Source organism: Panthera onca, chromosome A1 (assembly GCF_046562875.1).
Source record: "Panthera onca isolate mPanOnc1 chromosome A1, mPanOnc1 haplotype 2, whole genome shotgun sequence".
Lineage (NCBI taxonomy): Eukaryota > Metazoa > Chordata > Mammalia > Carnivora > Felidae > Panthera > Panthera onca.
This window is the reverse complement of record NC_138339.1, coordinates 148965600-148993496: the sequence shown is the minus strand read 5'-3', so window position 1 is coordinate 148993496 and position 27897 is coordinate 148965600. Positions and strand designations below refer to the sequence as shown.

At 40.4% G+C, this 27897-nt stretch overlaps 2 protein-coding genes across 4 annotated transcripts in view; one reads left to right on the top strand and one right to left on the bottom strand.

Annotated features, from left to right (window-relative positions):
- RNF130 (ring finger protein 130) overlaps nucleotides 1-27897 on the top strand; it is a 135627-nt gene that overhangs the window by 9424 nt on the left and 98306 nt on the right. For all 3 annotated transcript variants that reach the window (XM_060636419.2, XM_060636420.3, XM_060636418.3), the window contains exon 2: nucleotides 23714-23908. In XM_060636419.2, coding sequence (XP_060492402.2) covers nucleotides 23714-23908 — 195 coding nt within the window. The remainder of the gene's footprint in view (nucleotides 1-23713; nucleotides 23909-27897) is intronic.
- SQSTM1 (sequestosome 1) overlaps nucleotides 14531-27897 on the bottom strand; it is a 217658-nt gene continuing 204291 nt past the window's right edge. The window contains exon 8 of the mRNA XM_078452001.2: nucleotides 14531-14541. The gene's annotated coding sequence lies outside the window, so the exon portion shown is untranslated. The remainder of the gene's footprint in view (nucleotides 14542-27897) is intronic.

Sequence of the window (27897 nt, the reverse complement as noted above, 5' to 3'; positions counted from 1 at the left end):
CAAAGGTAGAGAAATGGAAGAGAGAAAAGGCATGTCAGGAGCTGGTAAGGGCCAGTGACTTCATCTCACTGGGTGAGCATTCAGGAGGACGGCTGTAGTTGCAGACACTGGGAAGGTTGAACCACAGAGGAAAATAATGAAACAATGAAATCAGGGAAGAGGGAAAATGGAGAAGCCTAAATGAGCAGAATCTTGATTTGTAGCCTCATAAATCCGCAGATAATGTCTTACATTGACAAACCAGGAAACAATGGCGATGAGCCTTTGTGGAACCGTAGAAGGTGACCACTAGAAGAACTAAAAACAGGGTTGCTTTGGGGGACCTAGGACAATGGAGTGAATGGGACAGGTATACTTCACTGTAAGCCATTGGGTGAGTTTGTCTTTTCTGTGTGTGTACAGTAAGCTTCCCACTCATTCACCCATCCACACTGCAAATGAATTCTGTGCCCACCCCTTTCTCTTTTCTGCAGAAGCTCCCTGCTTTCCCAGCATCTGAGGTCTTCTCCAACTATAGTGACTTGCTATAAAATACAGGGTTCTTTAGAAACTAAGCACTGTCTCCAGAGAGTTCCTGCTTAGTAGCCACTGATGGACCATGAAATCAGGAAACGCTACCATTGAATTAACTGCTTTTATTTTATAAACAGATCTAAGTCTGTAGACCCTAAACTAATTTATGATAGTAGCTACTATGTTGGCTCATAGTGTTTCCCTTTCTTCTGGCAACTACCTTCCTCCTCAGTCAGTTGTGATAAGGCCTCAGCATTAATTGAATTCAGCATAGCATGACCCTGTCCTTTGGCTGATTTTGGATAGAGGAAGCTCTTTCAGCCCCCTCTGGGCTTCTCACTTCTCTCCTTATTTGATGTAGAGTCCATGATTCTTCACATTAATCATCCCTTTTTCCTCTGTTCTGTATCACACTCACTTGGCAAAATGTCAATCCAGGGTGAACCACTACCATCCGTCTCTGTGCTTCCTGTCACCATGCAGTTGAATGTGGCTGGAGAAAATCTGAACAACGCAGCTGACCAGGGTTTGAGAACATAACATTTAAGCAGAAACAAATGGGCACTTAACTATGCTCAGTAATACAAAAATATTTTTTTAAGTTTTTTGTTTATTAAGTAATCTCTGCACCCAGCATGGGGCTCAAACCTATGACCCCAAGATCAAGCGTCACATGCTCTTCTGACTGAGCCAGCAGCCAGGTACACCCCCAAAATACTCCTAAAGAAGTGGGACAACTCTAAGGCAACAGTTTTCTTTTTCTCCAATGCCTGCTGTTGTGTCTTCCTCTACTTTCAGCCTAGTCTTCCCTTGTGAGCCTAGAGTCACACATTCAACTCTGTCTGCATGGTATCTTCAACCTAAATGTCTCGAGGACATCTCCAGATTTAGAAACCTCAGATGGAGCCTTTGATACATTTTTTTTTTTTGCCTTCCAGCCTGCTACCGCTGCTCCCTGATCCTCCCCATCTCAACAAATGACATCACCGTCCACATTTAGGGTCATCCTTGCTTCTTCTCCTCACATTCCACATCTGATCTTCCCTCCACAGTTTACCTGCAGGATATACATATTTCTGTGTGACTTGTCATTTTCACTCCTGCCTTCTCAGTATGGGCAGCTCTCCCCTCTTACCCTTTCTTGGTCTCTGCTTTTCTCTTAACTTCCATCAGTCTTTTCTCCCTACAGTAGCCAGGATAATCTTGAAGCTTCTACAGGAAATCGTAACACTCCTTGCTTAACCCCCTTCCGGTCTTCTCATTATCCTCAGAATGGAAATCTGAGCTCCCTCCCTGTGGTCTCCTCCAGTGGCTCCAGCCACTTATCTCACCCCTGCTTACCATCCTGAAGCTATATAGCTTGATCATCAGTGATTCTCAAGTCAGCCACCCATCCGAAGCCTCAGCATTCCTATCCGATGATTGTACAGCTTAAGCTTGAACAAATGAATGACAGAAATCTATCACATTCATCTCTGGAAAGCAATGTTAGAAAGTTTTTCATCTGGGGAAAAAACTTGGTTCAGATATTTGTAGGCAATAGTTAATTTCCTTGTTTGACTCAAGCCCTCTAACCCTTTGGTTTTATATCTCTGTTTCTTTTGATTGCTCTTAAGAATATGGTATCGTAGGGGTGCCTGGGTGGCTCAGTCAGTTAAGTGTCCAACTTCGGCTCAGGTCATGAACTCGCGGTTTGTGAGTTAGAGCCCTGCATTAGGCTCTGTGCTGACAGCTTGGAGCCTGGAGCCTACTTCGGATTCTGTGTCTCCCTCTCTCTCTGCCCCTCCCCTGCTCATGCTTTGTCTCTCTCTGTCTCTCAAAAATAAATGTTAAAAAAATTAAAAAAGAATATGGTATTGTAAACTTCAGAGTGTATTTGTCTGTCAGTATTCCACTTAAAGGATGCAGTGGGTTGAATAATGTCCCATAAAAGTTCATGTCCACCTGGAATCTGAGTGTGACCTTATTTGGAAATAGGATCTTGACAAATGTAAGTAGTTGAGGATCAAGATAAGATCATAGTAGTTTAGGATGGGCCCTAAATCCAATGTGGGTGTCCTTATAAGGAGAAGAGAGGACTCAGGCACACAGTGAAAAGAGCCACAGGAAGATAGAGGGAAACAGAGATCAGGGTTACACTGCCACAGCCAGGGAACACCAAGGCTTTCTGGGCCCCAGAAGCTAGGAGAGAGCCATGGGACTGTTTTCCTTTTGGAGCCTACGGAAGGAACCAAGACACCTTGATTTCAACTTCCAGCCTCCAGAACTGTGGGACAGTACATTTTCTGTTGTCTTAAGTCACCCAAGTTTGTGGTCATTTGTTATGGCAGGCTTAGGAAATGAATACAGAAGAAACCCAAAAATGAACACAGTAATGCATTTGGTTTCACCAAAGCAGAAGAGAGTAGAAGTGGTTTTTTTTTCCATCATGCTGGACACCTGCCGAGAGTCATATAAGTTATTTTGGTAGCCCTAATTACTGACTCATACTGAGCTTACTGTTGATTAAACCTTCTGAGTCTTTTCCAGAGGCTGCCCTAAGCTGTGTGATTTTATCTTCACTGGATGTAGCCTGTTCATTCAACCTTTCAAGATGTTTTTGGAATCCTGATTTGTCACCGCAGTCTTTACTCTTTCCAGCAGCTTTGTGTCACCAGTGAATGTGATGAGCATACCTTCTGTATCTTCATTTAAGTCAGGTCGTAACCTTCTGGACTTATGGATCCCCTTTAAGACTTTAATGAAGGCCATAGAGCTTTCTGCCAAAAAATAAAAATAAATAAAAAAAATAAAAAAAATTATGTAAGTAATAAAATTTTCAGTAAGGTTTAGAAGGTTCAGATACTTTTTGCAGTCCCAGGTGGTCCATAATCCCAGAGTTAAGAATCCCTGCTCTAAGTTAGTGATAAAAGTATTGAAGAATGTTAATGAACAGACCCTTGTAGTGTGTTGCTCAGAATCTTCCAAGATGGCATCGTTCCATTAATCAGCACTTTGGGGGTGTGGGCACTCCACAGAGTTTTCTAATTCACTTCATTGACTTTGCCTTTGGTGCATATTTTTTAGTGTTATGATATCTTAAATGATGTAATCAAGTGTTTCGGTGGAAAAAACAAAGACATCTTATTTACTCTCTTCCTGATTTGCTAGGTCAGGAGCTATGGCAAGGAAGGAAAAGAAGTGAATCTTTCATGGCTTAGCCGTAGTGTGTTAGTTTTCCACTGCCACTGTAACCAGTTACCACAAACTAGATGGCTTAAAAAAACACAGATTTATTGTCTTACAGTTCTGGAAGTGCAAAGCCCAAAATGGATCTCACTGGGCTACAATCAAGACATTGGCAATCCTACATTCCTTCCGGAGGTTCTATGGAAGAATCCATTTTCTTCACTTTCCCAGCTTCTGGAGGCTGCCTACATTCTTGCCCTTCCTCTGTCTTCAAAACCTGTAGTGAAGCATCTGCAAAGTGCTCTCTATTTGACTTCCTGCCTCTCTCTTCCACACCTAAAACCCCTCTGGTTACCTTAGGCCCACCCTCACAGTCCAGGGTAATCTTTATTCTAAAGTCAGCTGAAGAGCAACCTGAATTGCCTCTTGCTGTGTAACCTAACGAATTCACAGGTCCCAGGGATTAGGATGGGGACATGCGGGGGGTGGGGAGCATCATTCTGCCTCCCATACATAACCAGCTTGTGCCAGCACCCTATTATTACAGCTTTCTCTTCTCAGTATCTACGTTATTCCTTTAATAATAACTTCTGAAATTTTGCCAAGGGTCAGCAGTTTCCTAACACGTCCATAACTTGCACAGTGCATCTTCATCACTTTGTAAACATTGGAGTGCTATTTACACAGGTTACTTTCTAATATCGTTCTGTGATTCCTTAATGACCACCGTCAGTGATGCTCTTTCTCATTTGTGTGTCACCAAACTGCGATTCATCTCGATCAGAAACCCTAAACTCAGGTGGGACAGCTGCTTCCATACTTATTCAGCAAATAATTATTAAGTACCTACTGTGTGGCAGGCAGGACAGGAAGTTCCTGCATGCTGTCTGGTGGGGGAGGCAAGGTAAGTCAGCACCTGTATATTGCATATATATTGTCTGGTGTATATTGTCTGGTGGTGCAAACAGACACTAAACAGATAATAACCCAAGTAATTGTTAATAATTCTTGGGGAGGGGTGCCTGGGTTGCTCAGTCGGTTAAGCATCTGGCTTTGGCTCAGGTCATGATCTCACAGTTCATGGGGTTGAGCCCCATGTCAGGCTCTGTGCTGACAGCTCAGAGCCTGGAGCCTGCTTCAGATTCTATGACTCCCTCTCTCTGCCCCTCCCCCACTCATATTCATATTCTCTCTCTCTCTCTCTCTCTCTCTCTCTCTCAAATAAATAAAGGCTTAAATAAATTTAGTAATTCTTGGGGAAAGTACCAGGATGTCAAGAGGGCATAAACGAGAGAGCTGACCTGGTCTAGGATACTCTGAAGAAATATTAATGCTGAGACTAAAGCATGAGCAGATATTAAGATGGGCAGAGAAAGGAAGACCATTCCAGGCCAGGGAAGCCTATATGAAGACTAAACGGTACAAAAAAACCCTTAATGTGCTGGAGGAAATGAAAGGAGAAATTTTGGAGGATAAGGGGGAGAGTGGTACACGGTAGAGGTGAAAAAGCGGGTCAGTACTTACTAGGCTGTGTTAGGATTTTTGACCGTATCTCAAGAAGAATAAAACTTTTGAAGGGTTTCCTGGTTTGTTTAATGTTTAGTTATGGTAAAACACATAGAATACAAAAGTTACCATCTTAACCATTTTTAAGTGTACAGTTACATGCATTCACGTTGTTGTACAACCAGATCCCCAGAACTCTTTGTTTTGCAGTGCTGTAACTCCCTGTTTCCCCCTCCACCAGTCCCTGGCAACCACCCTTCTACTTTCTGTCTCTGAATTCGACTGCTCTAGGAACCTCAAAGAAGTGGAACCATACAGTATTTCATTTTGCGACTGACTTGTTTCACTTAGCATGATGTCCTCAAGGTCCATCCATGTTGTAGCATGAGACAGAATTCTGTTAAAGGGTCTTAACCTGAGGAGTGAGATAACCAGATTTTTTTGAATTAACATTTTCGCTGTAACACACACAGAAAAATACGCAATCGTAAGTCTGCAGCTTGGTGAATTACCGTAGTGCACACACTGATATAACCCCAAACCTCGTCAAGAAAGTGAGTATAACCAGCTTCACAGAGTTCCCCAGAAGCCCCCTTTCAGTCACTCACCTCCTCCCTCCCTCCCCAGATTTTAAACACCACAGATTATGCCTGTTTAACTTTGTGTACCTAGATCATGGTACAATTTTTGTGTATTCTTAAAAAAATTGTTTTTTAATGTTTATTTATTTTAGAGACAGAACAGTAGCAGAGGAGGGGCAGAGAGAACTGGAGACAGAATCTGAAGCAGGCTGCAGGCTCTGAGCTGTCAGCACAGAGCCCAGTGCGGGGCTCGAACCCACAAACCACGAGATCATGACCTGAGCCAAAGTCGAACATTTAACCGACTGAGCCACCCAGGTGCCCCTCTCCTTGTATATTCTTGTGACTAGTTTCTTTTGCTCACATCACTGATTTGTGGGGTGAACTCATGTTGCTCTATGTAGCAGTTTTGTCAATGACCCAGTACATGAATATATCATGGTTTATCCATTCTGTTGATGGACACCAGGTTGCCTGCTTTGTGGCTGTTACAATTACTGCTGACATAAACACCTCCTACAAGTCTGGTTACACATGTAGCATTTTACTGGGTGTGCTTAGGAAGGGAATTATTACCTCCTGCTCAGTTTTCTTTCAGGCCCCGTTTGTCTAAGACAATTCATCATCCTTTCTCCAAAAATCTGTTCCTCCTCCAATGTTTGCTGTTTGAGTCAACAGCACCACCTTCTACCCGGTGTTATGCCAGAAACTCAGACATCTTCTTTAGACCCCCAGCCACCATACCTAATTACTTACCAACTCTTGTTGATCCGGATTCTTAAACATCTCTAAAATGTGTCCATGTCTCCCCACATCAACTGTAACCTATTCTAGTTTCTCATCTAGACTATGGCTTCCTAACAGGCTTCCCTGTGTGCACAATTACCTGCACTAACCTGTTCCCTATAGTATGGGAGCACAGACTTTCTTGGTTGTGTATATACAGGTACCCCCAATATATGTTTTATACTTATGAATGTTGTACCACATTCTTGATGTTCTTTGACATACTATCTTAAGGCCCAGCACTTGGCCTTCATTAGGCCACCCGCTGTAATAAATCTGTATTTCTAATAGTCTTCAGGTTAATTTCTAACTTTTTGGCTTTCTCTTACAAATCTGATTAGTTGGGTTTTGGAGTTTGGGGGGGGGGGGGTGTTTTTTGGTGTGTGTGTTTTTGGGTTTTTTGGGGGGTGGCTTTTTTTTTTTCTTTCTTTTTTTTTTTTGCCCTTTCAGGGTGGCTAAAAAAAGCTTGTACACCAGTAGAAATGTCAGTTCTGCCCATTGGCTTTAGTTTGCAGTTGTTTTTTTTTTTAAGGCATTTGTGTTATTTGATGAGGGATGATTTATTTAAAAGTAGATGGTCTCATCTGTAAATCCACATAATGCAGCTATTTGACAATACTGTGAAAGCAAACACACGTGTGAGGGGAGTCATGGCTATCCTGTTTTCATTTGTGGGATCCCACTCAGGACACCTTCGGTACCATAGGAGACACACAGCATCTGGACATGGATTGAGAAAAGCAGCCAGTGTTAATCCATAAGGAAACATCAGTAAAGCTTAATTTCTTATTCCCTATAACAGGATGATTTTCTTTTGTTAACTCAAGTAAACTTAGGTCAGTAGATACAAGATCAATACACATACAAAAAAGTAAATTGTGCTTCTCTATGCCAGGAACAATCAATTAGAAAATAATTTTTAAAAAATAGTATTTAAAATGGTATTGGCATTGAAAACTATAAAACATTGTCACAAGAAATTAAAGATCTAAATAAGTAGAAAGACATCCCATATTCATGGATCCAAAGACTTAATATTGTTCATATGGCAATACTCCCCAAATGACCTACAGGTTCAACATAACCCTAAGAAAATACCAGGGGGATTTTTGCAGAGATTGACAAGCTGATTCCAAAATTCATGTGGACCCTGACTAGTCAACACAGTCTTGAAAAAGAACAAGATTAAAAGGATCACATTTCCTGATTTCAAAACCTAACTACAATACAGTGTAGTACTGGCATAGACCTACAGATTAGTGGAATAGAAGTGAAATCAATTGATTGTTTGCAAAGATGCCAAGACAATTCAGTGGGTGAAAAGAATAGTCTTTTCAGCAAAAGGTGCTGAGAAGACTGACTAGCCAATAGGACTGACAGGGAGAGAAAGGGAGCCAAAGAAATGTCCATTATCTTATAAGTTAAGTGGTTAGCTACCACTGACACTGCTGAGGAGAATGTTATGCCCAGGGCTGGAAAATTTCCTTTGCATTTGATGTAAAGCAGTGACCAGAAATTTGGAAGAAAGCAACTATATTATTGTGGTTTTTTTTTTTTTAAGTTTATTTATTTTAAGAGAGGGAAAGAATACACAAGTGACGGAGGAACAGAGAGAGAGGGAGAGAGAGAATCCCAAGCAGGTTTCGTCCTGCCAGTGCCGATATGGGGCTCGAACCCATGAACCATGGGATCATGAGCCAAAATCAAGGGTCGGACGCTTAGCCAGCTGAGCCACCCAGGCACCCTGCAACTATATCATTTTTAAGTTTGCAAATCCTAGGGCAAAGAAAGCTGGGTAATTACATCTTAACGGGATGGAAGTTTTCTTGAAGAAACCAGCATGAATGCACAAGGTATATTAAACAGCAGGTTTACTGAAATGAAATGGAAGTATGTAACAGAGAAACCTGTCTTAAGAATCAGCATATTTGCTTTCTGACAGTCTCCACACCCATTTTCAATGTCCTTTAGCCTTACTGGGATGGTCTTATTCTCAGGTTGTTCTCCTTAATAGAGGAAACAAAAGCAAAAAGATTTTGAAAATGTTTTCATCCATTATTTTGTTGACCCTGAGCAGTAGACATACTTCTTTTGTTTCTGTCATTATTTGCAATCTTTAACTCTGGACTTTTTAATTTTTGAAGATAATTTTCTGAGTCTGTACTGTCATCCTACATTTGCCTTTACAGCCCTTGTGTGAGCCTTTCTTAAACTTTATCTTGTGCATTCTTGCTGGTTTCTTCATTTTCTTTCTCATCAGGATGATTTGTAATTACCCAGCTATCTTTGCCCTGGGTTTTACAAACTCTGTGATAATGGGTTGCTTTCTTCCTAATTACTAGTCCCTTCACGTAATGGGTGTGTGTTAGGTTCTGGGTAGCAGTTTCCCCTGGTTCTCCCTAGCCATTATCGTGTTGGAGATGGAATGAATGCTAAGGCAGATCACGAACTTGTCAGATACTAATTTTAGCTGAACAAGATCTCTGCAGTTCTATTGGCCGTTGGCACCCGTTTGGCCAGTTGGTGTAGGTATATTGCCCCCATCAGAGTTTCTTTCCTGTCTCTTAGACACATTCTTGAGTTCTCTTCAGTTGGATTTCCCTATAGGACATCTGTTATCTTGATATAAAATAATCTGCTTCTCCTTTTTTTCCCCCTCTGAATAATATATAGTTCCTTAGTAAAATATGCTTTTCTATTGTTATGGGCCAGTCTCAGGACCCACTTCAACAAGGCTCATTGATTAGTTGTTATTTAAGGTGAACTTTAAAGATTTTTCTTATTATTTGTATTTATTTATGGACATCTCAGATTATGAAAACTTTAAATCTCCTGTTCCCATTTGTTTTCTCATGTGAGTAGTCTCCCACAATAGGCTTTTGTTCTTTTTTTCTCTAATTGTCCTCCATAGGGACTGTATGATTTTTTTTTCGTGTTTCCTACCTCCTTCCTCAGCAGTTAGCTGTTATAGTCCATCATTTCTTTTTTTTCTGTAGGGATGAGTCATTTCTTTTAACTCACATACCATTTATTCCAAGGTTAACAGAATCACACAACTAACACCTGTCAAATGTAAGGAATGGTGGGGAACTGTATGGATAGAAACTTGCATAAAACAAGGACCCTAAGATGAAATGTTTTTGCTATAGGAGTTCTTTATATATCTTGCATATTAGCCCCTTATCAGATATTTTCTCCCGTTCAAAAGGTTGCTTTTTCATTTTGTTGATGATGTTCCTAGCTGTGCAGCAGCTTTTTAGTTGGCTGTAGTCCCACTTGTGTATTTTTGCTTTTGTCGCCTTTACTTTTGTTGTCAGATCCAGAAAATCATTGCCAAACTGATGTCAAGGAAATTACTGCCTGTGTTTTGTTCTAGTTTTATGGTTTCAGGTCGTATGTTCCAATCTTCAATCCATTTTGAGTTGCTTTTTGTGTTTAGTATAAGATAGAGTCCAGTTTCATTCTTTCGCAAGTCACTATCCAGTTTTCCCAGCACTGTTTATCGAAGACACTGGCCCTCCCCTGTTGAACATTATAGGCTCCTTTGTTGTAAATTAATTGACCATGTATGTGTGGATTTCCGGGCTCTCTACTCGTTTCTGTTGATCTGTGTGTCTACTTTTATGCCAATACTATGCAGTTTTTATTAGTACAACTTTATAATATAGTTTGAAATTAGGAAGCATCATACTTATAGCTTTATTTGTCTTTCTCAAGATTGCTTTGGCTATTCATGGCCTTTTATGGTTCCATGCAAATTTTAGGGTTAATTCTATTTTTGTGAAAAATGCCCTTAGAATTTTGATGGAGATTGCACTGAATCTGTAGATTGCTTTGGTTACTATGGACATTTTAATGGTATTCTTCCACTCAGAATATCTTTCCATTTATTTGTTTCTTCTTTAGTTTCTTTTATCCATGTCTTATTAATTTCCAGTATATGGGTCTTTCACCTCCTTGGTTAAATTTATTCTTAGGTATTTCATTCTTTTTGATGCAATTGTGAATGGTATTGTTTTCTTAACTTCTCTTTCTAATAATTCATTATTAGTGTATAGAAACACCACAGATTTATCTGCGTTGATTTTGTATACTGTGACTTTACTGAATTTGTGCGTTAGTTGTAATAATTTTTTGGTGGACTCTCCAGGGTTTTCTGTATATAATGTCATGAGACCATATTACTTCTGGCTTTCAGATTTGGATGCCTCTTATTTTTTTCTTGTGTAGTTGCTCCTTGTTTGTCAACGGGGATTTCAGCCTGTGTGTTTAGGTAAATGATGATGCTGTTAGGAATTCCTGGGAAGATCACATTTGAGGGGGGAAGATAATGAGTTTGAGATACTAGGAGTCCTAGTACTATATTGTGAATAAAAGCAGTGAGAGTGGACATCCCCATCTTATTTCTGATCTTAAGGGAAAAGCTTTAGGCTTTTCATTGTTGAATATGATAGTAGCTATGGGCTTGTCATATATGGCCTTCATTATGTTGAAGTACATTCCCTCTATACCAATTTTGTTGAGACTTTTTATCATAAATGTTGAATTTTGTCAAATGCTTATTCTGCATCTATTGAGATGATTATATGATCCTCCATTTCATTAATATGGGGCATCACACTGAGTTGTGGAGGTGGAACCATTATTGTATCCCTGGAATAAATCCCACTTGATCATGACATGTGTTCCTTTTAATGTATTGTTGAATCCATCATTCCTAAGTTTGAAATTATCTTCCAGATAGTCCAGTCTTTGTTAACATTGCCATTGTGTCTGATGGCACAATACTAGAAGTATTGTACCAGAAGAAAGAAGCAATAAATAAAGCAAAAAAGGGGTGCTCCCACATTCTTTACTTTTTCTGCCCAAGGATTAATAATGCCTTCCAGTGTTGCTAGCTTTCAGTTATAAGATGAATAAGTTCTGGGGATCTTATGCACAGCATGGTGACCATACCTACTAATACTATGGTGAATACTTGATATTTGCTGAAAAGTAGATCTTAAGTGTTTTCACCAAACACAAAAAAATTAAAAGTAACTATATGAGGTGATGGATATATGAATTAGCTTGATTGTGGTAATTATTTCTCAGTGTATAGGTATATCAGATCATCATGTTGTACACTTTAAATATATATAGATTTTACTTACTATATCTCAGTAAAGCTGAGGGAGAAATAATGCCTTCGGATACTCCCCAGCCCTTGATGGTGTTCTTCCATCTCTCTGTGCCTCAGCAGTGTTGAGGTATAGTCAGTGGCTTTGCTCAGCCTTGGTGGGCTTTTTGGTGGCAGCCAAGAAAACTTAACACTCCATTTCATTTTGTTTCTTAATTGCCATTTCCTTGTTTGTCAACGGGGATTTCAGCCTGTGTGTTTAGGTAAATGATGATGCTGTTAGGAATTCCTGGGAAGATCACATTTGAGGGGGGAAGATAATGAGTTTGAGATACTCAGTATTCATGGAGAAATGTCTAGCAAGCCATTGAAAATGACAGAATAAAGCATAAGAGAGAGGTTAGATTTGGACGGTATCCGTGTACACGTGATGGTTGAAGCCATGGGAGTGGATGACATTGCCCGCTGAGAAAAGAGGGCCTACGGCTGATTCTTGGTGAAACACCTCCAGCTAAGAGACTAGCAGTGGAAAAATGAGAAAGAGTAGGCAGCAAGGTAAGAGGAAAGTGTGATGGATAGGAGTAAAAAGAGAGAGCCTTGAAAAGATTTGTACTCAATACTATAATGCTTCTGTGAAATGGGGAGTGACGTAGATTAAATAGTTTACATGTCTTTTATACTGTAGTACCACATCTGTGGGAAGATCTAGCCACAATTTTTAGTTATTTCGATTTGTAGCATCTCTCTTCCATGAAGTATTTGTTGTATCAGTTGTAATAGAAATTATTTTTGAATATAACTTTGCAGGTAAAGTGATTTGTATTAGCCATCATTTAAAATTAGTCCTAAGATGCTTTTTATTATGTCATGGAGAACATCCAGCAGATATATTTAAGTTGTGAGGATATGAAAAATAATCAAAATCCATTTGAGATATACAGTAACTAAGTATAGAAGACAAACGATAATGGATAGCTATTGACAATTAAACTTGCTGACAGTTCAACTATGTATGACCCTTCTTGCAATGTTGATTGATATATCCAGCACTCTAGGTGTACAGAAGATAGCTCGTTGTTGCCTTCTTCTTATGACTTGTTGTAAAAATTTGTTTCTTTAGGGTAAATATAACCAAAGTAAAACTTGCCAATTAGAAGAAAAATAAGAAACACTTTATTTTATTTTTTAAAGATACTAGATTTGAAAGTAAAAAGTAGACACAATAACAGTTGAGAACCTATACAATTAAAAATTTTTTTAGCTCCTCAACATAAGAAGCAGAAGACAATGGAAGAATATTTTCAAAGTGCTGAGAGAAAAGTAACTATCTAGAAATTTTTACTAATTAAACTGTCATTCAAAAATGGGATCATATGAAAGATGTTTTCAGATCTTAAAAGACAGGTTTACTTGAAAACCTGACTTTATCTTTAACAGATCCTCAATAAAAGAATATCAGAAGGATGTGTTCTTACTATTCTAATAAGGAAGAAGGAAATGAAACACACAAGGAATAAGTGAGATGTGAGGAGGACTGTGATGGTTAAATTTAAGTGTTACTTTACTGGGCCACGGGGATGCCCAGATAATTTGGTCAAATATTCTGGGTGTTTCTATGAGGGTGTTTTTAGATGAGATTAACATTTAAGTTGGTAGACTGAATAAAGCAGATCAAAGCAGATTTGACGCCCTCCAGTGTAGGTGGGCCTCATCCAATCAGTTGAAGGCCTGAATGAAACAAAAGGGTTTATTTTCCTTCCAGTAAGAGAGGATTCCTCTTGCCTGACTGCTTTCAAATTGGGGACTTGGCTTTTTCCTGCCTTTGGACTCAAACTGAAACATTACCTCTCCCTGGGTCTCAAGCTGCTTGACTTTGAACTGGAACCACATCATCACATCCACTCTCTAGCTTGCTGACTTACCCCGCATATCTTAGGACTTGTCAGCCTCCATAATCACATGAGCTAATTCCTTAAAATAAATCTCTTTACAAACACACACACACATATCTTACTGGTCTGTTTCTCTGGAGATCCCAAACTAACATAAAGGCTGACAAGTATCTGTAGGTAACATTTAATCAGCATTGACTGTATGAAACATTAAATATTAGGGATGGGATAATTAAAGCAAGGTAGAATTGGATGCTGGGTAACTACTCATAAGATGAAATGGGGTGGTTGGAGCTGCATTCTGTAGTAGGTTGAATGGTGGCCTCCCAGAAGAGGTGTCCATGCCCCCGAACCTGTGAGTGTAGAAACCTTATTTGGAAAAATTACATTTGCAGATGTAATTAAATTAAGATCTTGAGATGAGAGCGTCCTGCATCACCCAAGTGGGCCTTAAGTCCAACAATAAGTATCTTTAGGGACAGAAATGAAGACACCATCACAGTAGAAAAGGCCATGTGAAGACAGGCAGAGATTGGAATAATGCGGCTACAAGCCAGAGTGACCCAGGGCCACCAGAAGCTGGGAGAGGCAAGAAAGGTTCTCCACTAAAGCCTTCAGAGGGAACATGATCCTGCCAGAACCCTGATTTCAGACTTCTGTCTTTCACAACTGTGCGAGAATAAATTTCTGCTGTGTAAGTCACCAATTTTGTAGGACTTCATTGTGGTAGCCCTATGAAATTGTTATTCAGGAAGAAAATAGAGATATTGATTAAATATAAACTCTTTATCAGGTATACAAGTTAACATTTTAAGAGTGACCTCTAAAAAGTAGAACTTGAGGGGGGCGCCTGGGTGGCTCAGTTGGTTAATTGTCCGACTCTTGATTTTGGTTCAGGTCACAATCTCAGGATTCCTGGGTTCAAGCCCCATGTCGGGCTCTGTGCAGACAGTGCAGAGCCTGCTTGGGATTCTATCTCTCTCTCTTCCACCCTCCCTCTCCCTCCCCGTTTCTCTCTTTCTCTGTTAAAAATAAACAAAAATTTTTTAAAAAATAAAAAGCAAAACTTGAATATATAAATGGAGGAAAAGAGGAGGAGCAGAGAAAACATGATCAGTGCATTCAGAAGTAGAGAAGGGGAAAGTATAAAAAAAACTTAGGAATAACAGGATAAATGAGAACAAAGTAAAGTAATAGAAACGGATCCAAGTATATAAGTAATATGAATTCACTAAACTTGGCAGCTGAGACTCCTTTTGCAGCCTAGTGAAAAAGAAAACCTTAGGCTGCTTCTCAGAATAGTGGTAAGTGCAAAAGTAAGTAGGATTAAAGGAAACCAAGTCTCCTGAAACAGTACCGGTATTCAAAATATTTGTGTGTCCTTATGATCATATTAAGTAACGGATCTAGTGTTGGGTCTGATCATTTTGATTACTATGTTGGGTCTACTAAGTTTAATCTCTACTATGTTTTTGCCATATCTGCAGTAACTAATGTAATTGCTGTTAGTTACAGTTAACAGATGTTTTCTTGTCTACGTTCATAGATGAAGAAAACGCTAGATTTCATTCCAAGTGTAGCAAAAATAAAGATGATTTTCCTTCATTCGCATTCCATCAGCCTTTTGCATTCTGCCCATGTGGATCCTTGTCAAGAATCCTTGCTCGACATGTTAGTCTTCCAACAAAGTTCTCCTTTCCCAGATGGCTACCACATCCCTTGAGTGAGGGAAAGTGACAAAGGACTGACCTCCTGGCTGCCTCCCTGTGGCAAAGGACTTTCCCAGGGAAGCCTTCTCCTTAGGTTCAGACTTCTTCTTGGTGGGCTTGAGTAGCCAGGCGTGGATCCTGGTGAACTAAGAGAGCCCCTCAGCAGGGATAAAGCCCCAATCTCAACCACTGCTGCTTGACATACACAAGAAGTGTGAATGCTTCAAGCAACAAATGCCTGCTTACACTGCATACAAATAGTGTTCTGTGTCAGAACTGGAAGCTCAAAGCTAGGACCACTTTGAGGGATTCAACAGTGTTAGGAGGCATCTTGTTCCTTTTGATCCCTCCCCTTTGCCATCTTAGCTTTAATTTGGTCCTAAGATTGTTCCCTCTTTGTCATAAAATGACTGCCAGCAACAGCTAGAGCCACGTTTCCGTATTCACATCCCATGGGAAACAGAGAAAAGGCCTCTCCTCAAATGTAGTTAAGTTATTCACTTCTCTGTGGCTCATCTCAGACTGCGTGTCAACTTCCCTCCCCCTGGAGCTGGAGCCCAGGTAGATGTTACTGAAAGCATATGGCTTGGTTAGAGGTGATCTGTAGATGCTCCAATTAAAAAAGGTTTCTGTTTTTGTTTTGGGGGGGGGGGGCAACTAACAGAATGTACTTTGGACCCCAGGACGATCCCATGGTCCTGCCTGGAAGTGAGGCAGAGTAACCTGGAAACAAACAAATCAGACAGTGACAGACTGTCCACCTGCCTACAGAGACTCCCTCCCACGTCTCCCTCCATGGGAGCCAGTGGAGACCTTCAAGAATGCCTATTAGCTCATTTTTTTAAGTTTTTTTTTTTATTTTGAGAGAGAGAGAGAAAGAACACAGAAGCAGGGAAGGGGCAGAGAAAAAAGGAGAGCGAGAATCCCAAGCAGGCTCCATGCTGTCAGTGCAAAGCCCGACACAGGGCTCAAACTCAGGAACCTCGAGATCATGACCTGAGCCGATGTCAAGAATCAGACAGTTAACCCACTGAGCCACACACGTGCCCGAAGAATGTCTGTTAAATGCTCATTAAATTCGAGACCAGTTTCTGCTTGGAATGGGAGGGGAATAGATCCCTTCCCTGTGTATAATTTTCCATATTTCTCTCCTGATTCTTAGCATGCTGTTGGCCTGATTTAGTTTATATGCTGGAAACTGTGAATTTATATAAGTAAAAAGTGAAAAATAGTTTCTCAGGAAAGGGCTGATTAGCAGAAGATGTTAGTAAACATCCTTGTTCCAGTAAGAAAAAAGTGTACCATCAGTGTAGAAAGAACCTCTAGCCCTTGTGGGGGAGAGGGGGGTCCTAGACCTACATCCAAGTGGTCTGAGTGCTCAGGAGTGTCCACACTGCAGGTACAGGTGTAGGGAGAGGAGTGAGGAAAGAAGACCAGGAAGGAAGGCTGTGAAAGAGGAGGAGGGCCCTGAGAGCCAGGGCAGGAGAGCACTCAGCTGAGCTAGATGTTACTGAGAGTCCGTTTGGAGGAGGGCACAGTGTCCCAAGATAGCAGTGCTGAGGTTATTGGTACCTTTCAGGGCACTTTCATGGAGTGGCTGGATGAAATGTGATGAGGAATGAGTAGACACTGAGGAGGTGGGAACAGCAGGACAGGCAGCTCTTGACAGCAGTGGCAGCAAATGGGGGTCTTTCAAGAGGTCTGTTTTCTTCTTTATTTTTAAAATGGAAGGGACCAACCAGCAGGTGTAATTGAGAGGAAAAAGAAAACGGAATAATCATTAATGTAAGGCTCCTGAGAAATCAAGAAAGTCTAGGGTCCAGATAATTTTTCCCGGCCATTATGATAACACATCCTACCAGAAAAGAAAAACACTAACAGAACTGCAAGGGGATGGGGGGAGGGGATAAGAAAATTAGAGTGGATGCAAGGTTTAGAGAAAACACTGAAACGTACAAGTGAGTTAACAGGAAACTAAGACAAAAGGAAAAGCAAAACATTTCAACAAGACCAAACAACCACTGAAGATCAGTAATGAAAAGATGCTGGATTTAAGTGGAAGTATAGAAATCGTAAGAAAATAAGTTATATCCATGGAAGTGGATGAAGGAATGGAAACGAGACACTTAAATCCAGTAGCTGAACATTAAAAGTTGAGAAACCGGAAGCACAAATAATTACATGTTATTCTTTGAATCATAAAATTAGAATTTAACAGGGGGAAATAAGGAAAGACAGGGTAAGAAGTGGGAAATCTGAAGATTAAAGAGATTATAATCTAATGTGGAAATAGGAAACAACCATAACATACCTAGCCATGGAAACATCTGTATCTAGGGTAACTAATTAGGCTGATTTTTATTTTTACTTCTTTTGCAGGAAGCCGCTGATTGAACATTACACCAGTCAGAACACATGAAACTGCGGTCCCTGGCACAAACTTGTTCTTTGTATCAGTTCTTGCTCAATCTCCCTTTGTCGTTCCTCCATTTCTGCCTTCACCTAGGAGGGTAAATGTCTGCTCTGTGCCAGACATACTAGAGGAGATGCTAATCTCACCCTGTAGGAGATACTCAGGATAAACAGCCAGCCACTGGTACAGTAGGATATATGTCCTCTCGGGATGCCATGGAAACACAAATAAAGCACCCAACTCAGCCTTAGGAGGCCGGGAGGCAGTTCCGGAGGAGGAACTTCAGCAGAATCCTGAGGTTAGGAGGTCGTCAGCAAGGAAGTGGTGGGATTGGCATTTCAGACAGAGGAAACCAGACACGCAGGCTCTGAGAGCATGAAGCGCACCAGGGTAACTGTGCTGTGCACCCTCCGTCACGTGCCCCAGCCCCGCCTGACTCTTAACCACAGCAGCAGGCTGGTGGTCATCAGGCATGGGAGGAAGCATTACCCCCACACCATAACGTGATGACCACTCTGTCCTAGATGGGGTGTTTGCATTTTCAGTAGACAAGGTCTTACTGAATCAAATGAACCAGGCTTCCTGGGGAAGAGAGATTTTATTTGTTTATTTATTTATTTACTTACTTACTTATTCACAGAATCCTTTAAATATTTATGTACTCTGTGCCAGAATATTCTTCCTCTTTTCCTGTTTCAGACAGGGTCCTCTTTTCAGAATTATCTGAGGTTTGCATAGTATGGTCACTTCGGTTATGTATCATCTTGCTTGATTTTTGGGAGAGTTCAGAAGAAGGGCTTACGTCTTTGTTCTGTTCTTATGCCGGTCACTCCTGCACCCCTTGTTTCTGCTTAGCAGTTTTCCAGGTTTCCATTCAGGCTCCAACTCCCTCAAAACCTTTACCGTCATGTTGCTCTTTTCCTTTCCTGGATTTCTAAGCACCTTCATGCTGCTACTTTATACTACCAACCAGTATTGTTGATATTTCTGTGCCAGGCATGCCTCCCCGGTACCTTTAGAGGTTCCTGTAAATTCAAGACTAAAGTGTTTGGTTCTGTCACATTTCTCTTTGGTACTTAACTATGTTGCTGAGCATTTAAGTTATTGTTCATTGAGGTGAGGATTCCATGATTGTTCCTGTCAATAATTATTTGGTTTTTGTGAAGGAATAAAGAAAAGTCTCATTATTGTTTCTGGATGCAACAGGAAAGATCATACAAAAAAAACCCTGAAGTTCCATTTCTCTGTAATATAACATTTTTTCAGGTTTATTGAAGTACGATTGACAAAATTGTAAGATACTGTAATACTGTATTTTATATTCTCTGTAATTTCACATTTTCATGATACCTTCCTAAAAGTTTTTCCTGACCCGATAACTAATAAATGCAAAGAAGTCAGAGGTGAAGTCTTCTTGTAAATTTGGCAGTTTAAAAAAAAAAAGAAAGAAAATGATTTTGAATTTGTGCAAATTGCTATTGATAAATTTTAATGGTGTTAATTGCATAGATATTTTATGCCATACTATGTCTTCACTTAATAAATTGCTTCAAGTATAAACAACAACTGGTATTAAATTGTGAAGTAGGGCCACTTAACCAGTTAGTCCTCAGTCCTGGGAAGATGTTCTAGAGCTGTTAACATTTTCACTGTTGAAGTTATTTTGTAATTACAAGAAGGAATAAATAGATAAAATAAGCATGCTACAGTATTAAGTGTTTATGAAAACCTCTTAACCTTCTTCTTCTGAATAATGAAAACTCCTTCCTTGAACAGGAACTTGAATATTTAATTCTTGCTTATTGTTGCATATTCTTGCTGATGTAAATGTTTTCAGAGCCTTTTATGGATGATGGTTTGGGTGAATTTAGAGAACAAGGACATTCTTTTGCTCATACAGTCTGTGTTGGACTTTGTTTGGATTGTGAAGTTGTTGGTAGAATCTCTTCTTAGTGGGGATTCCTTAAGAGAATTTTAAAGTTCTCCTTCAGTATGTTTGCTAGATTTTGCTTTGTGGTTGCACCCTTTCCTCTGTCTTTTCAGCCTTGGAAATGGTGACTGTTATTGAAATGCTGATTTTTTTTTTTTTTTTTTTTTTTTGAGAGAGCAGGAGAGGGGGAGAGGGAGAGGGAGAGGGAGAGAGAGAGAGAGAGAGAGAGAGAGAGAGAGAATGAATCCCAATCGGGCTCCATGCTCAGCAAAGATCCCAAGGTGGGGCTTTATACCACAACCCTGGGATCATGACCTGAGCCAAGAGTCAGATGCCCAACCACCAATTGAGCCACCTAGGTGCCCCGAAGTGCTAATCTTCTTTTTTTTTTTTTTTTTTTTTTTTTTTTATTTATTTTTGGGACAGAGAGAGACAGAGCATGAACGGGGGAGGGTCGGAGAGAGAGGGAGACACAGAATCGGAAACAGGCTCCAGGCTCCGAGCCATCAGCCCAGAGCCCGACGCGGGGCTCGAACTCACGGACCGCGAGATCGTGACCTGGCTGAAGTCGGACGCTTAACCGACTGCGCCACCCAGGCGCCCCAGAAGTGCTAATCTTCTAAGCAGACAGTGACGCTGTCAGCACAAAGAGGAGAGAGAATGAGACTTGGGAACAGGAGCTGTTATGAGCCAGGGATGTGGAGCAGACATGTGCTGCTAAGCTGTTTGGATTTCACACACATTGGCACAGAAAATCCCCATGGCACCAAACTGGTGGAACACTAGGACCAGATAGGATGACGCCCATAAAACTAAAGGAATTTTTTCAGTACTTAAGAATAGAGGAATTAGTATAGACTTTTTCACATACATAACTCTTGTGAGACTAAAATTTTATTTTATTTTATTTTTTTGTGAGATTAAAATTTTTTAACTCAATCTTTGTAAATAAGTAAAAGTTGAAGATGAGGGGCGCCTGGGTGGCTCAGTCGGTTAAGCGTCTGGCTTCGGCTCACGTCGTGATCTCGCAGTTTGTGAGTTCGAGCCCTGCGTCGGGCTCTGTGCTGACAGCTCAGAGCCTGGAGCCTGCTTCGGATTCTGTGTCTCCCTCTCTCTCTGCCCCTCCCCCGCTCATGCTCTGTCTCTCTGTCTCTCAAAAATAAATAAACATTAAAAAAAAAAAAAAGTTGAGGATGAGATCATTGAACCTGGGACAGTTGTTCAGCTAGTAAGTAAGCTGATCTAGAATGTGGACCCCACATCTTGCTGATTTCACGACCATCTTGTGTCTTCCTTATTCCACTGTGAATACGTGTACAATCATAGGGAAGACGGGATAAGTCACAGAAAAGTGAATATTTTGCTGAAGACAGGAATACAGATCTTTTTAGCTATTCCTGATTCTGCACTTCCTTCCAGGGTTTGTGCAGCAGCATGTCTTGAAGCATTACAAATGAAACACTTAAAACCAGGTCTGTTATTGCTCTCTATTTGGATATAGTGTTGGAAGTTATCCCAAGACAGTGAGGTTATCATGGTTATCATAACACATAGCCTAAATGCTTGTGTTTTAAGGCCGCATCCTTATCTGGGAAACAGATACCACTGTGGGTAAACAGTCTGTTTCAGGATTTCAGAGTTTCACGATGCCTTGACTGTGCCTTTCAATAGTTAACTACTAAAATTGTGATACAGGCTCTTTTACATCCACTTAATTTGAGAAAGGACTAAAGTTTCTGAGTACAGAAATTGTCTAAGCAGAAGGGTGGTAGTTGTCAACGATATATATCATGACATCGTGAAATCATTGATCTCTCACTGTATTAGGACATCTTTGGTAGCAAGTACACTTTCACTGCGATCCTTCACCATGATAATAAGAGACTTTCAGGAAAGATATTCTGTAAACAGGAATGATAGTTGTACCATTTCTCTGAAGTTAGTGACACCTCTACATTTTACAGCTCAGTGTAAATGTTTCATTTCTTTTGCTAAGTAGTGGGCTTCTGGGGTGTAGAAAGCAAATATTTCCCCACTGTGTCATCTTTTCACAGTTAATACTGAGTTAATACTGAGTTAATAGTTTTATTACTTATTTGCTTTTAGTGTTACCCTTTTGTCATCTCCCCGCCAGCCAGTGCAATACTGATAGTGACTGACTCCAAGAGGCCTAGGGCCTGCCATCCTCTGGCACTGTGTGTGGTGGTCTGCAAACTTTACCTTTGTGACTTCTTTCCCCTCTCTGGACCACTCTTCCCTTTCACTGTAACCTATTAGAAATGTGAGGATGGGTAGTGGGAAAAGCAGCCAGGGGTGGCTTCTTAAGATTTGCAAAGGGTGGCAGAGCTCTGATGACCAAATTGTGGAGCGCAGCCTGACACGTTCCAGTGTACTTCCAGGTATCTGAAACAAACTCTCCCCCCAAATCCACAACAATGGCCATGTAATTATAATTAATTAGTCCCAAGTAGTCTTGGTGTCTTCATGTATCTTGTTGGATGGGTGGAGGTAGTAAAGTTAATACAGTAAAACCTTGGTTTGCGAGCATAATTCGTTCTGGAAATGTGCTTGTAGTCCAAAGCACTTGCATATCAAAGCGAATTTCCCCATAAGAAATCATGGAAACTCAGATGATTTGCTCCACAACCTAAAAATACTCATATAAAAATTATTGCAGTGCTGTAATATAATGCAAAATAATAACTAAAATACAAAGTATAAAGAAAAATACATAAATTAACCTGCACTTACCTTTGAAAACCTTCGTGGCTGGTGTGAGGGAGATGAGAGAGGAGGGTTTATTATGTAGGGTGACTTTCACTATCACTCACGGAATCAGTGCTATCTGTTGGCTCAATGGAATCTTTTTCTGCATGGGAGCCATTGTATATGCTTGCACGGATGCTGACTACAAGTACAGTATTAATAAACTCTTGTCATGTACTGTATTTAATCTAACTGGCAATAAGGCAGCAGAGGAAAGGGTCTATATTTGCAGGTAGCCTGACCTAGAATGAAGCAAAGCATTCCTAAGCTTGCTCTTGTATGGAAAAGCAAAGGACTGTCCATAGGTACTTTCTTTGAAGTGACAAAAAATACACTAGGGCCAGTTGTGGGCACCTTCTAACATTCTGAAAAATCACTGATACTTGCCAAACACCGTGGCCTGAGACTGAGCATCCGAGCATGGGAGACCATCACCCACAATCCCTCAGTCAGAGTAAGAGAGAGAGAGAGAGAGAGAGAGAAGAACCAATGGCTCAGGTGTGATCATGTGATATTCAGTGTCATGTACTACTCGTTGTGCAAGACATCACCCATTTATCCAGTTAAAATTTATTAGAAATGTTTGCTCATCTTGTGGAATACTCACAGAACAACTTACAATCCAAGGCTTTACTATATATATATCTTAGTATGGAATTGTAATTTTTACCAGTAAATGTAAGAGGAATAATGTATTCTAGTTTCTAGTTTCATATTATTTTCAAATACAAGCCAAAACTTATTTTCTAATTTCCTTAGACACTTATTAAGAAATTTGTTCAAACATGCTTGAATTTTCAACAAGACCACTTGGTAACTGAAACAAAGTTCAGTTTGGCCTCATTTACCTCAAGCAAAATCAGTCTCTCTCTGCAGCGTTGGGGTGGTGTGGGGGGAGAGGGTGTAGGGGAGGGGGTGTGGAGTGAAGAGTAGATGTGACGAAAGCAGAATTCGGGGTAGATTAGTCACCTTGGTGTTGGGATTTCTGTGTTTGCTTTTTCTTCCTCCTCTCTTCACCAGCCTACCCTGGGCATTATCAGTCTTTTTTACCTTTGTCAGTCTCTGAAGTTACACAGAATTTTTCAGGGTTTTAATTTGCACCACGGTTAACATCTCAATGGAGCATCTCTCTCCTTGTACAGATACGGATGCAGGTTCATTGTATTGTCCTTCATGGCTATATTCATAGCTCTGTTGACAGTGAGCTGCTTGAAGTGCCTTGGGTATCCAGAAGATTTGGGGGAACAGTTGAGCACTTTGATAAAGATCGATTTTATTTATCCTTACTTGAGAAAAAAATTAATGGTTTTTTTTTTCCTTTTCTGTTTAGTTGCTGATCATCTGGGCTGTGATCCTCAAACACGGTTCTTTGTCCCTCCTAATATCAAACAGTGGATTGCCTTGCTGCAGAGGGGAAATTGCACATTTAAAGAGAAAATATCACGGGCTGCTTTCCACAATGCAGTGGCCGTGGTCATCTACAATAATAAATCCAAAGAGGAGCCTGTTACCATGACTCATCCAGGTAAACAAAACCAGGGGGGGTGTGAGTTTTGTTTTTCCTTCTAGATGTTAGTGCGTTGTGGGTAAGCATTCTACCACCGCTGAATCCACATCGTTTACAACATCATTCTATGGTTATATTCATTTTTTTATGTTCATTTTTGGTATTATTGTTTATTGAGATGCATGTCTTTTTCCTTTAGTTGAATCCTTTTCTTAAATAATGACCACAACAGAGTCTGTAAAACTTGCACTTACTACGTAACTGGTTGTGACTAAATTCTTAGTCATTTTACATTTCTACATTCCACTTGATAACTTTGAAAAATAACATGTATTCTATTCAGAATCACTTGTCCAGGTTATGTCATGGACTCCCAAGGATTACCTCTTTGAGAAGGATGCTTTTTATCTTATCAGGATAAATGTTGAGACTGATTCAGCGATTAGCATTACTACAGTAGAAACGGTGTTTCTTCATTTCTAATGTAACTGCTTTAATAACAGTAGTTGCAATTTATTGAGCACTTACTATACATATGCCAGGCAGTGGACTATAAGCTTTGGGGGGCGGGGAGATGTTTTATAATAGACTTTATTCTTTACAGCAGTTTTGTGTTCCCAGCAAAATTGAGTGGAAAGTACAGAGATTTCCCACACAGCCCCACACGTGAAGAGCCTCCCCCACCATCGACACCCCAGCCAGAGCAGTACATTCATTACAGTCAGTGAGCCTGCATTGACTTATTATAATCACCCACAGTTCCTGGTTTACTTTGGGGGTCACTGGCTGTTCTCCATTCTGTGGGTTTGGACAGATATGACATGAATCCATCATTATGATATCATACAGAGTATTTTCACTTCCCTAAAGATCCTCTGTGCTCTCCCTATTCATCCTTCCCCCCATCCTCCTACTTCCCCACCCCTGGAAACCACTGTTTTTTGTTTTTTGGTTTTTTTGGTTTTTTTTTTTTTTACTATTTCCATAGTTTTGCCTTTCCAGAATGTCTTATAGTTGGAATTATACAGTGCATAGCCTTTGCAGACTGGCTTCACTTAGTATTATACATTTAGGTTTCCTCCATGTCTTTTCATGGCATGATAGTGCATTTTTTGAGTGCTAAATAACATTCCATTTTCTTTTCTTTATACTTTTTTGTTTAATGGTTTATTTCTGAGAGAGAGACAGAGACAGAGAGCGAGCAGGGGAGGAGCAGAGAGAGAGGGAAACAGAATCCGAAGCAGGCTCTGGGCTCCAAGCTGTCAGCACAGAGCTGAACCCATGAACTATTGAGACCATGACCTGAGCCAAAGTCGGACGCTTAACTGACTGAGCCACCCAGGCACCCCAATAATATTGCATTTTCTAGATATACCACAGTTTATCTCTTCACCTCCTGAAGGACATCTTGGTTACTTCCAAGCTTTGGCAGTTATGAATTAAGCTGGTATAAACATTTGTGTGCAGATTTTGTGTGTGCCTAAGTTTTCACATCCTTTGGGTAGATAGTAAAGAGTGTGATTGCTGAGCTGTATGGTAGAAGCATGTTTCATTTTATAAACCACCAAACCATCTTCCCCAGTGGCTGTACCATTTTGCACTCCCACCAGCAGTAAATGAGAGCTCCTGCTGTTCCACATCATTGCCAGCATTTGGTGCGACCAGTGCTCTGGATTTTTGTCATTCTAATAAGGTATATTAATTTGTGTTTCCCTGCTGACATATGATATGGAGCTTTCTAATACATATTTTCTTAGTCCTCACCATAACTGCATGGTGCAGGTACTCTCCCATCTTACACATCAAGAGAATTGGCAACAGGAGGGAGACTGAGCATAGGTCCGCCAGTGGTCTCTGATCTCTTAAAGTTGAAACCTAGATGAAGTTTAGTTCTGTATTCATAAGTATTTTAATTTTTTTTTTATTTTTGAGAGAGAGAAAGAGAGAGAGAGAGAGAGAGAGAAAATGAGTGGGGGAGGGGCAGAGAGAGAGGGAGACACAGAATGTGAAGCAGGCTCCAGGCTGTCAGCACAGAGCCTGACATGAGGCTCAAACTCACGGACCATGAGATCATGAGATCATGACCTGAGCCAAAGTTGGATCCTCAACCAACTGAGCCACTGAGGCGCCACTGTGTTGATAAGTATTTTAAAGGTAAATGACTTATTTAAAGAATTAACTTTTAATCATATAATCATGTAATCCATTTTTTTTTTTTTTTTTTTTTTGAGACAGAGAGACAGAGCATGAACGGGGGAGGGTCAGAGAGAGGGAGACACAGAATCTGAAACAGGCTCCAGGCTCTGAGCGGTCAGCACAGAGCCTGACGCGGGGCTCGAACTCACGGACCGCGAGATCATGACCTGAGCCAAAGTCGGACGCTCAACCTACAGAGCCACCCAGGCGCCCCTGTAATCCATTTTAGACCATTACCTTTCAAAGGCATCCTCATCCTCACTGAGAGTCACCTTTTGTGTGTATTTTGATAGAGTAATGAGATGGATTTAAATTTCATTCTGTGATTTTTCTTCCTTTCAGGTTAAACCTTTTAGGACTGTATTTTTTGTAGTTGCAAAACTGACACATGCTCACTGCAGAAAAACTGAAATTGTAGGAAAGCATAAGTAATGAAATCGCAAGAATGAGTGATTTTCACTCTCCAGGGATCTCTGGAGACCTGTAACTTTTAATTTCTTCAGGGAAACCAAAAGGAGATTAAGGGCCAGTCTGATTCAGCTGGCCATCTGTGTGGGAACTCTGGACTAGAGACAGTGGCTTTTCTGCTCTGGGCCTCAGAGCAGGTGCCAGTTTGTTCTCCTTGGCTGTTTCAGAGTCAAGAAAAACTATTTGAAATTTTGGACCTGATCATTCCATACTGATTTCTTCTTACTGAAAACATGAAGAAAAATGGAGAGGGAGAAACTCATCTGAGCAAAATATATTTTTCTTTTCTGGTGATGTTATTTTACATATGCAAAACTGCAGAGAAGTAGCTAGAACAAGTCTTTCTCAAATATGAGATCTGAGGAAATTGATACCCTTTTTTATTTTTTAAATGATTTTTGTTTTAAAAAGGAAAGAAGCCTGTATAAATTAGCACAGATTTCCATCTGTGTTCCTTGAAATGTAAGTTAATTCATATATGTTCGTAGATGACCCATGGCAGAAAAAAGGTAAATGGTAAAATAAATTTAGGAAAATGCTTGAAATGTAGTCTACTTGTAGTGGCTCCTGGTAGACATTCTGAGGCCTCTGAGGAGTGTTAGAGTTAAGAACTTATTCTACCTAGATTAATCTGTGATTTCCCAAACTTACTTAACCATGTAATCCTTTTATTACAGCTTAGGGTATCATAGCACAGGTAGGGAAAGTTAGGGCTAGAGTTTGTGGATATATTCTTAGGAAATGGAACCTTGATGAGGCAAATGGAATAAAAGTAGATGTATGAGCAGTAAGAAATGGCTTCATGTTCTAATTAGACACCTAAAAAATCAGAGTAAGGTGGGAAAATAAATTGGTACAATACTTCAGAGAGAAATTTGAATGCATTACATGATATTGTTAAAGAATGCATGTATTGTGATACAGTAATTTCATGCCTATATACATACTCTAGAGTATTTTTCAGTACTTCAGTGTACGATAGACCACCTGGGCATTTCGTTAAAATGCAAATTCTGATTCAGCATATCTGGGGTACAGCCTGACATTCTGTATTTTTAACAAATTTCCAGGTGATGCTAATGCCTCTAGTCCACAGATCTTGCTTTGAGAAACAAGGAAGTGAAAACAGGAAACCTAGGTTTTAGTCCCAAATTTCCCACTGACTTGCTCCGTGACATAGGACAAGTTGCTTCCTGTCTGGGAAGGCCTCTTGTGACTCTAAACCTAGATTCTATGAAAGGCCATGCATCCCCAGTGTGAAGGATAACCACTGTTTATCCTTCTCAGGAGATCTCCCACTTTCTACCTCCAGCCGTGTGGGAGCCAGTGGGAGATTTCACACA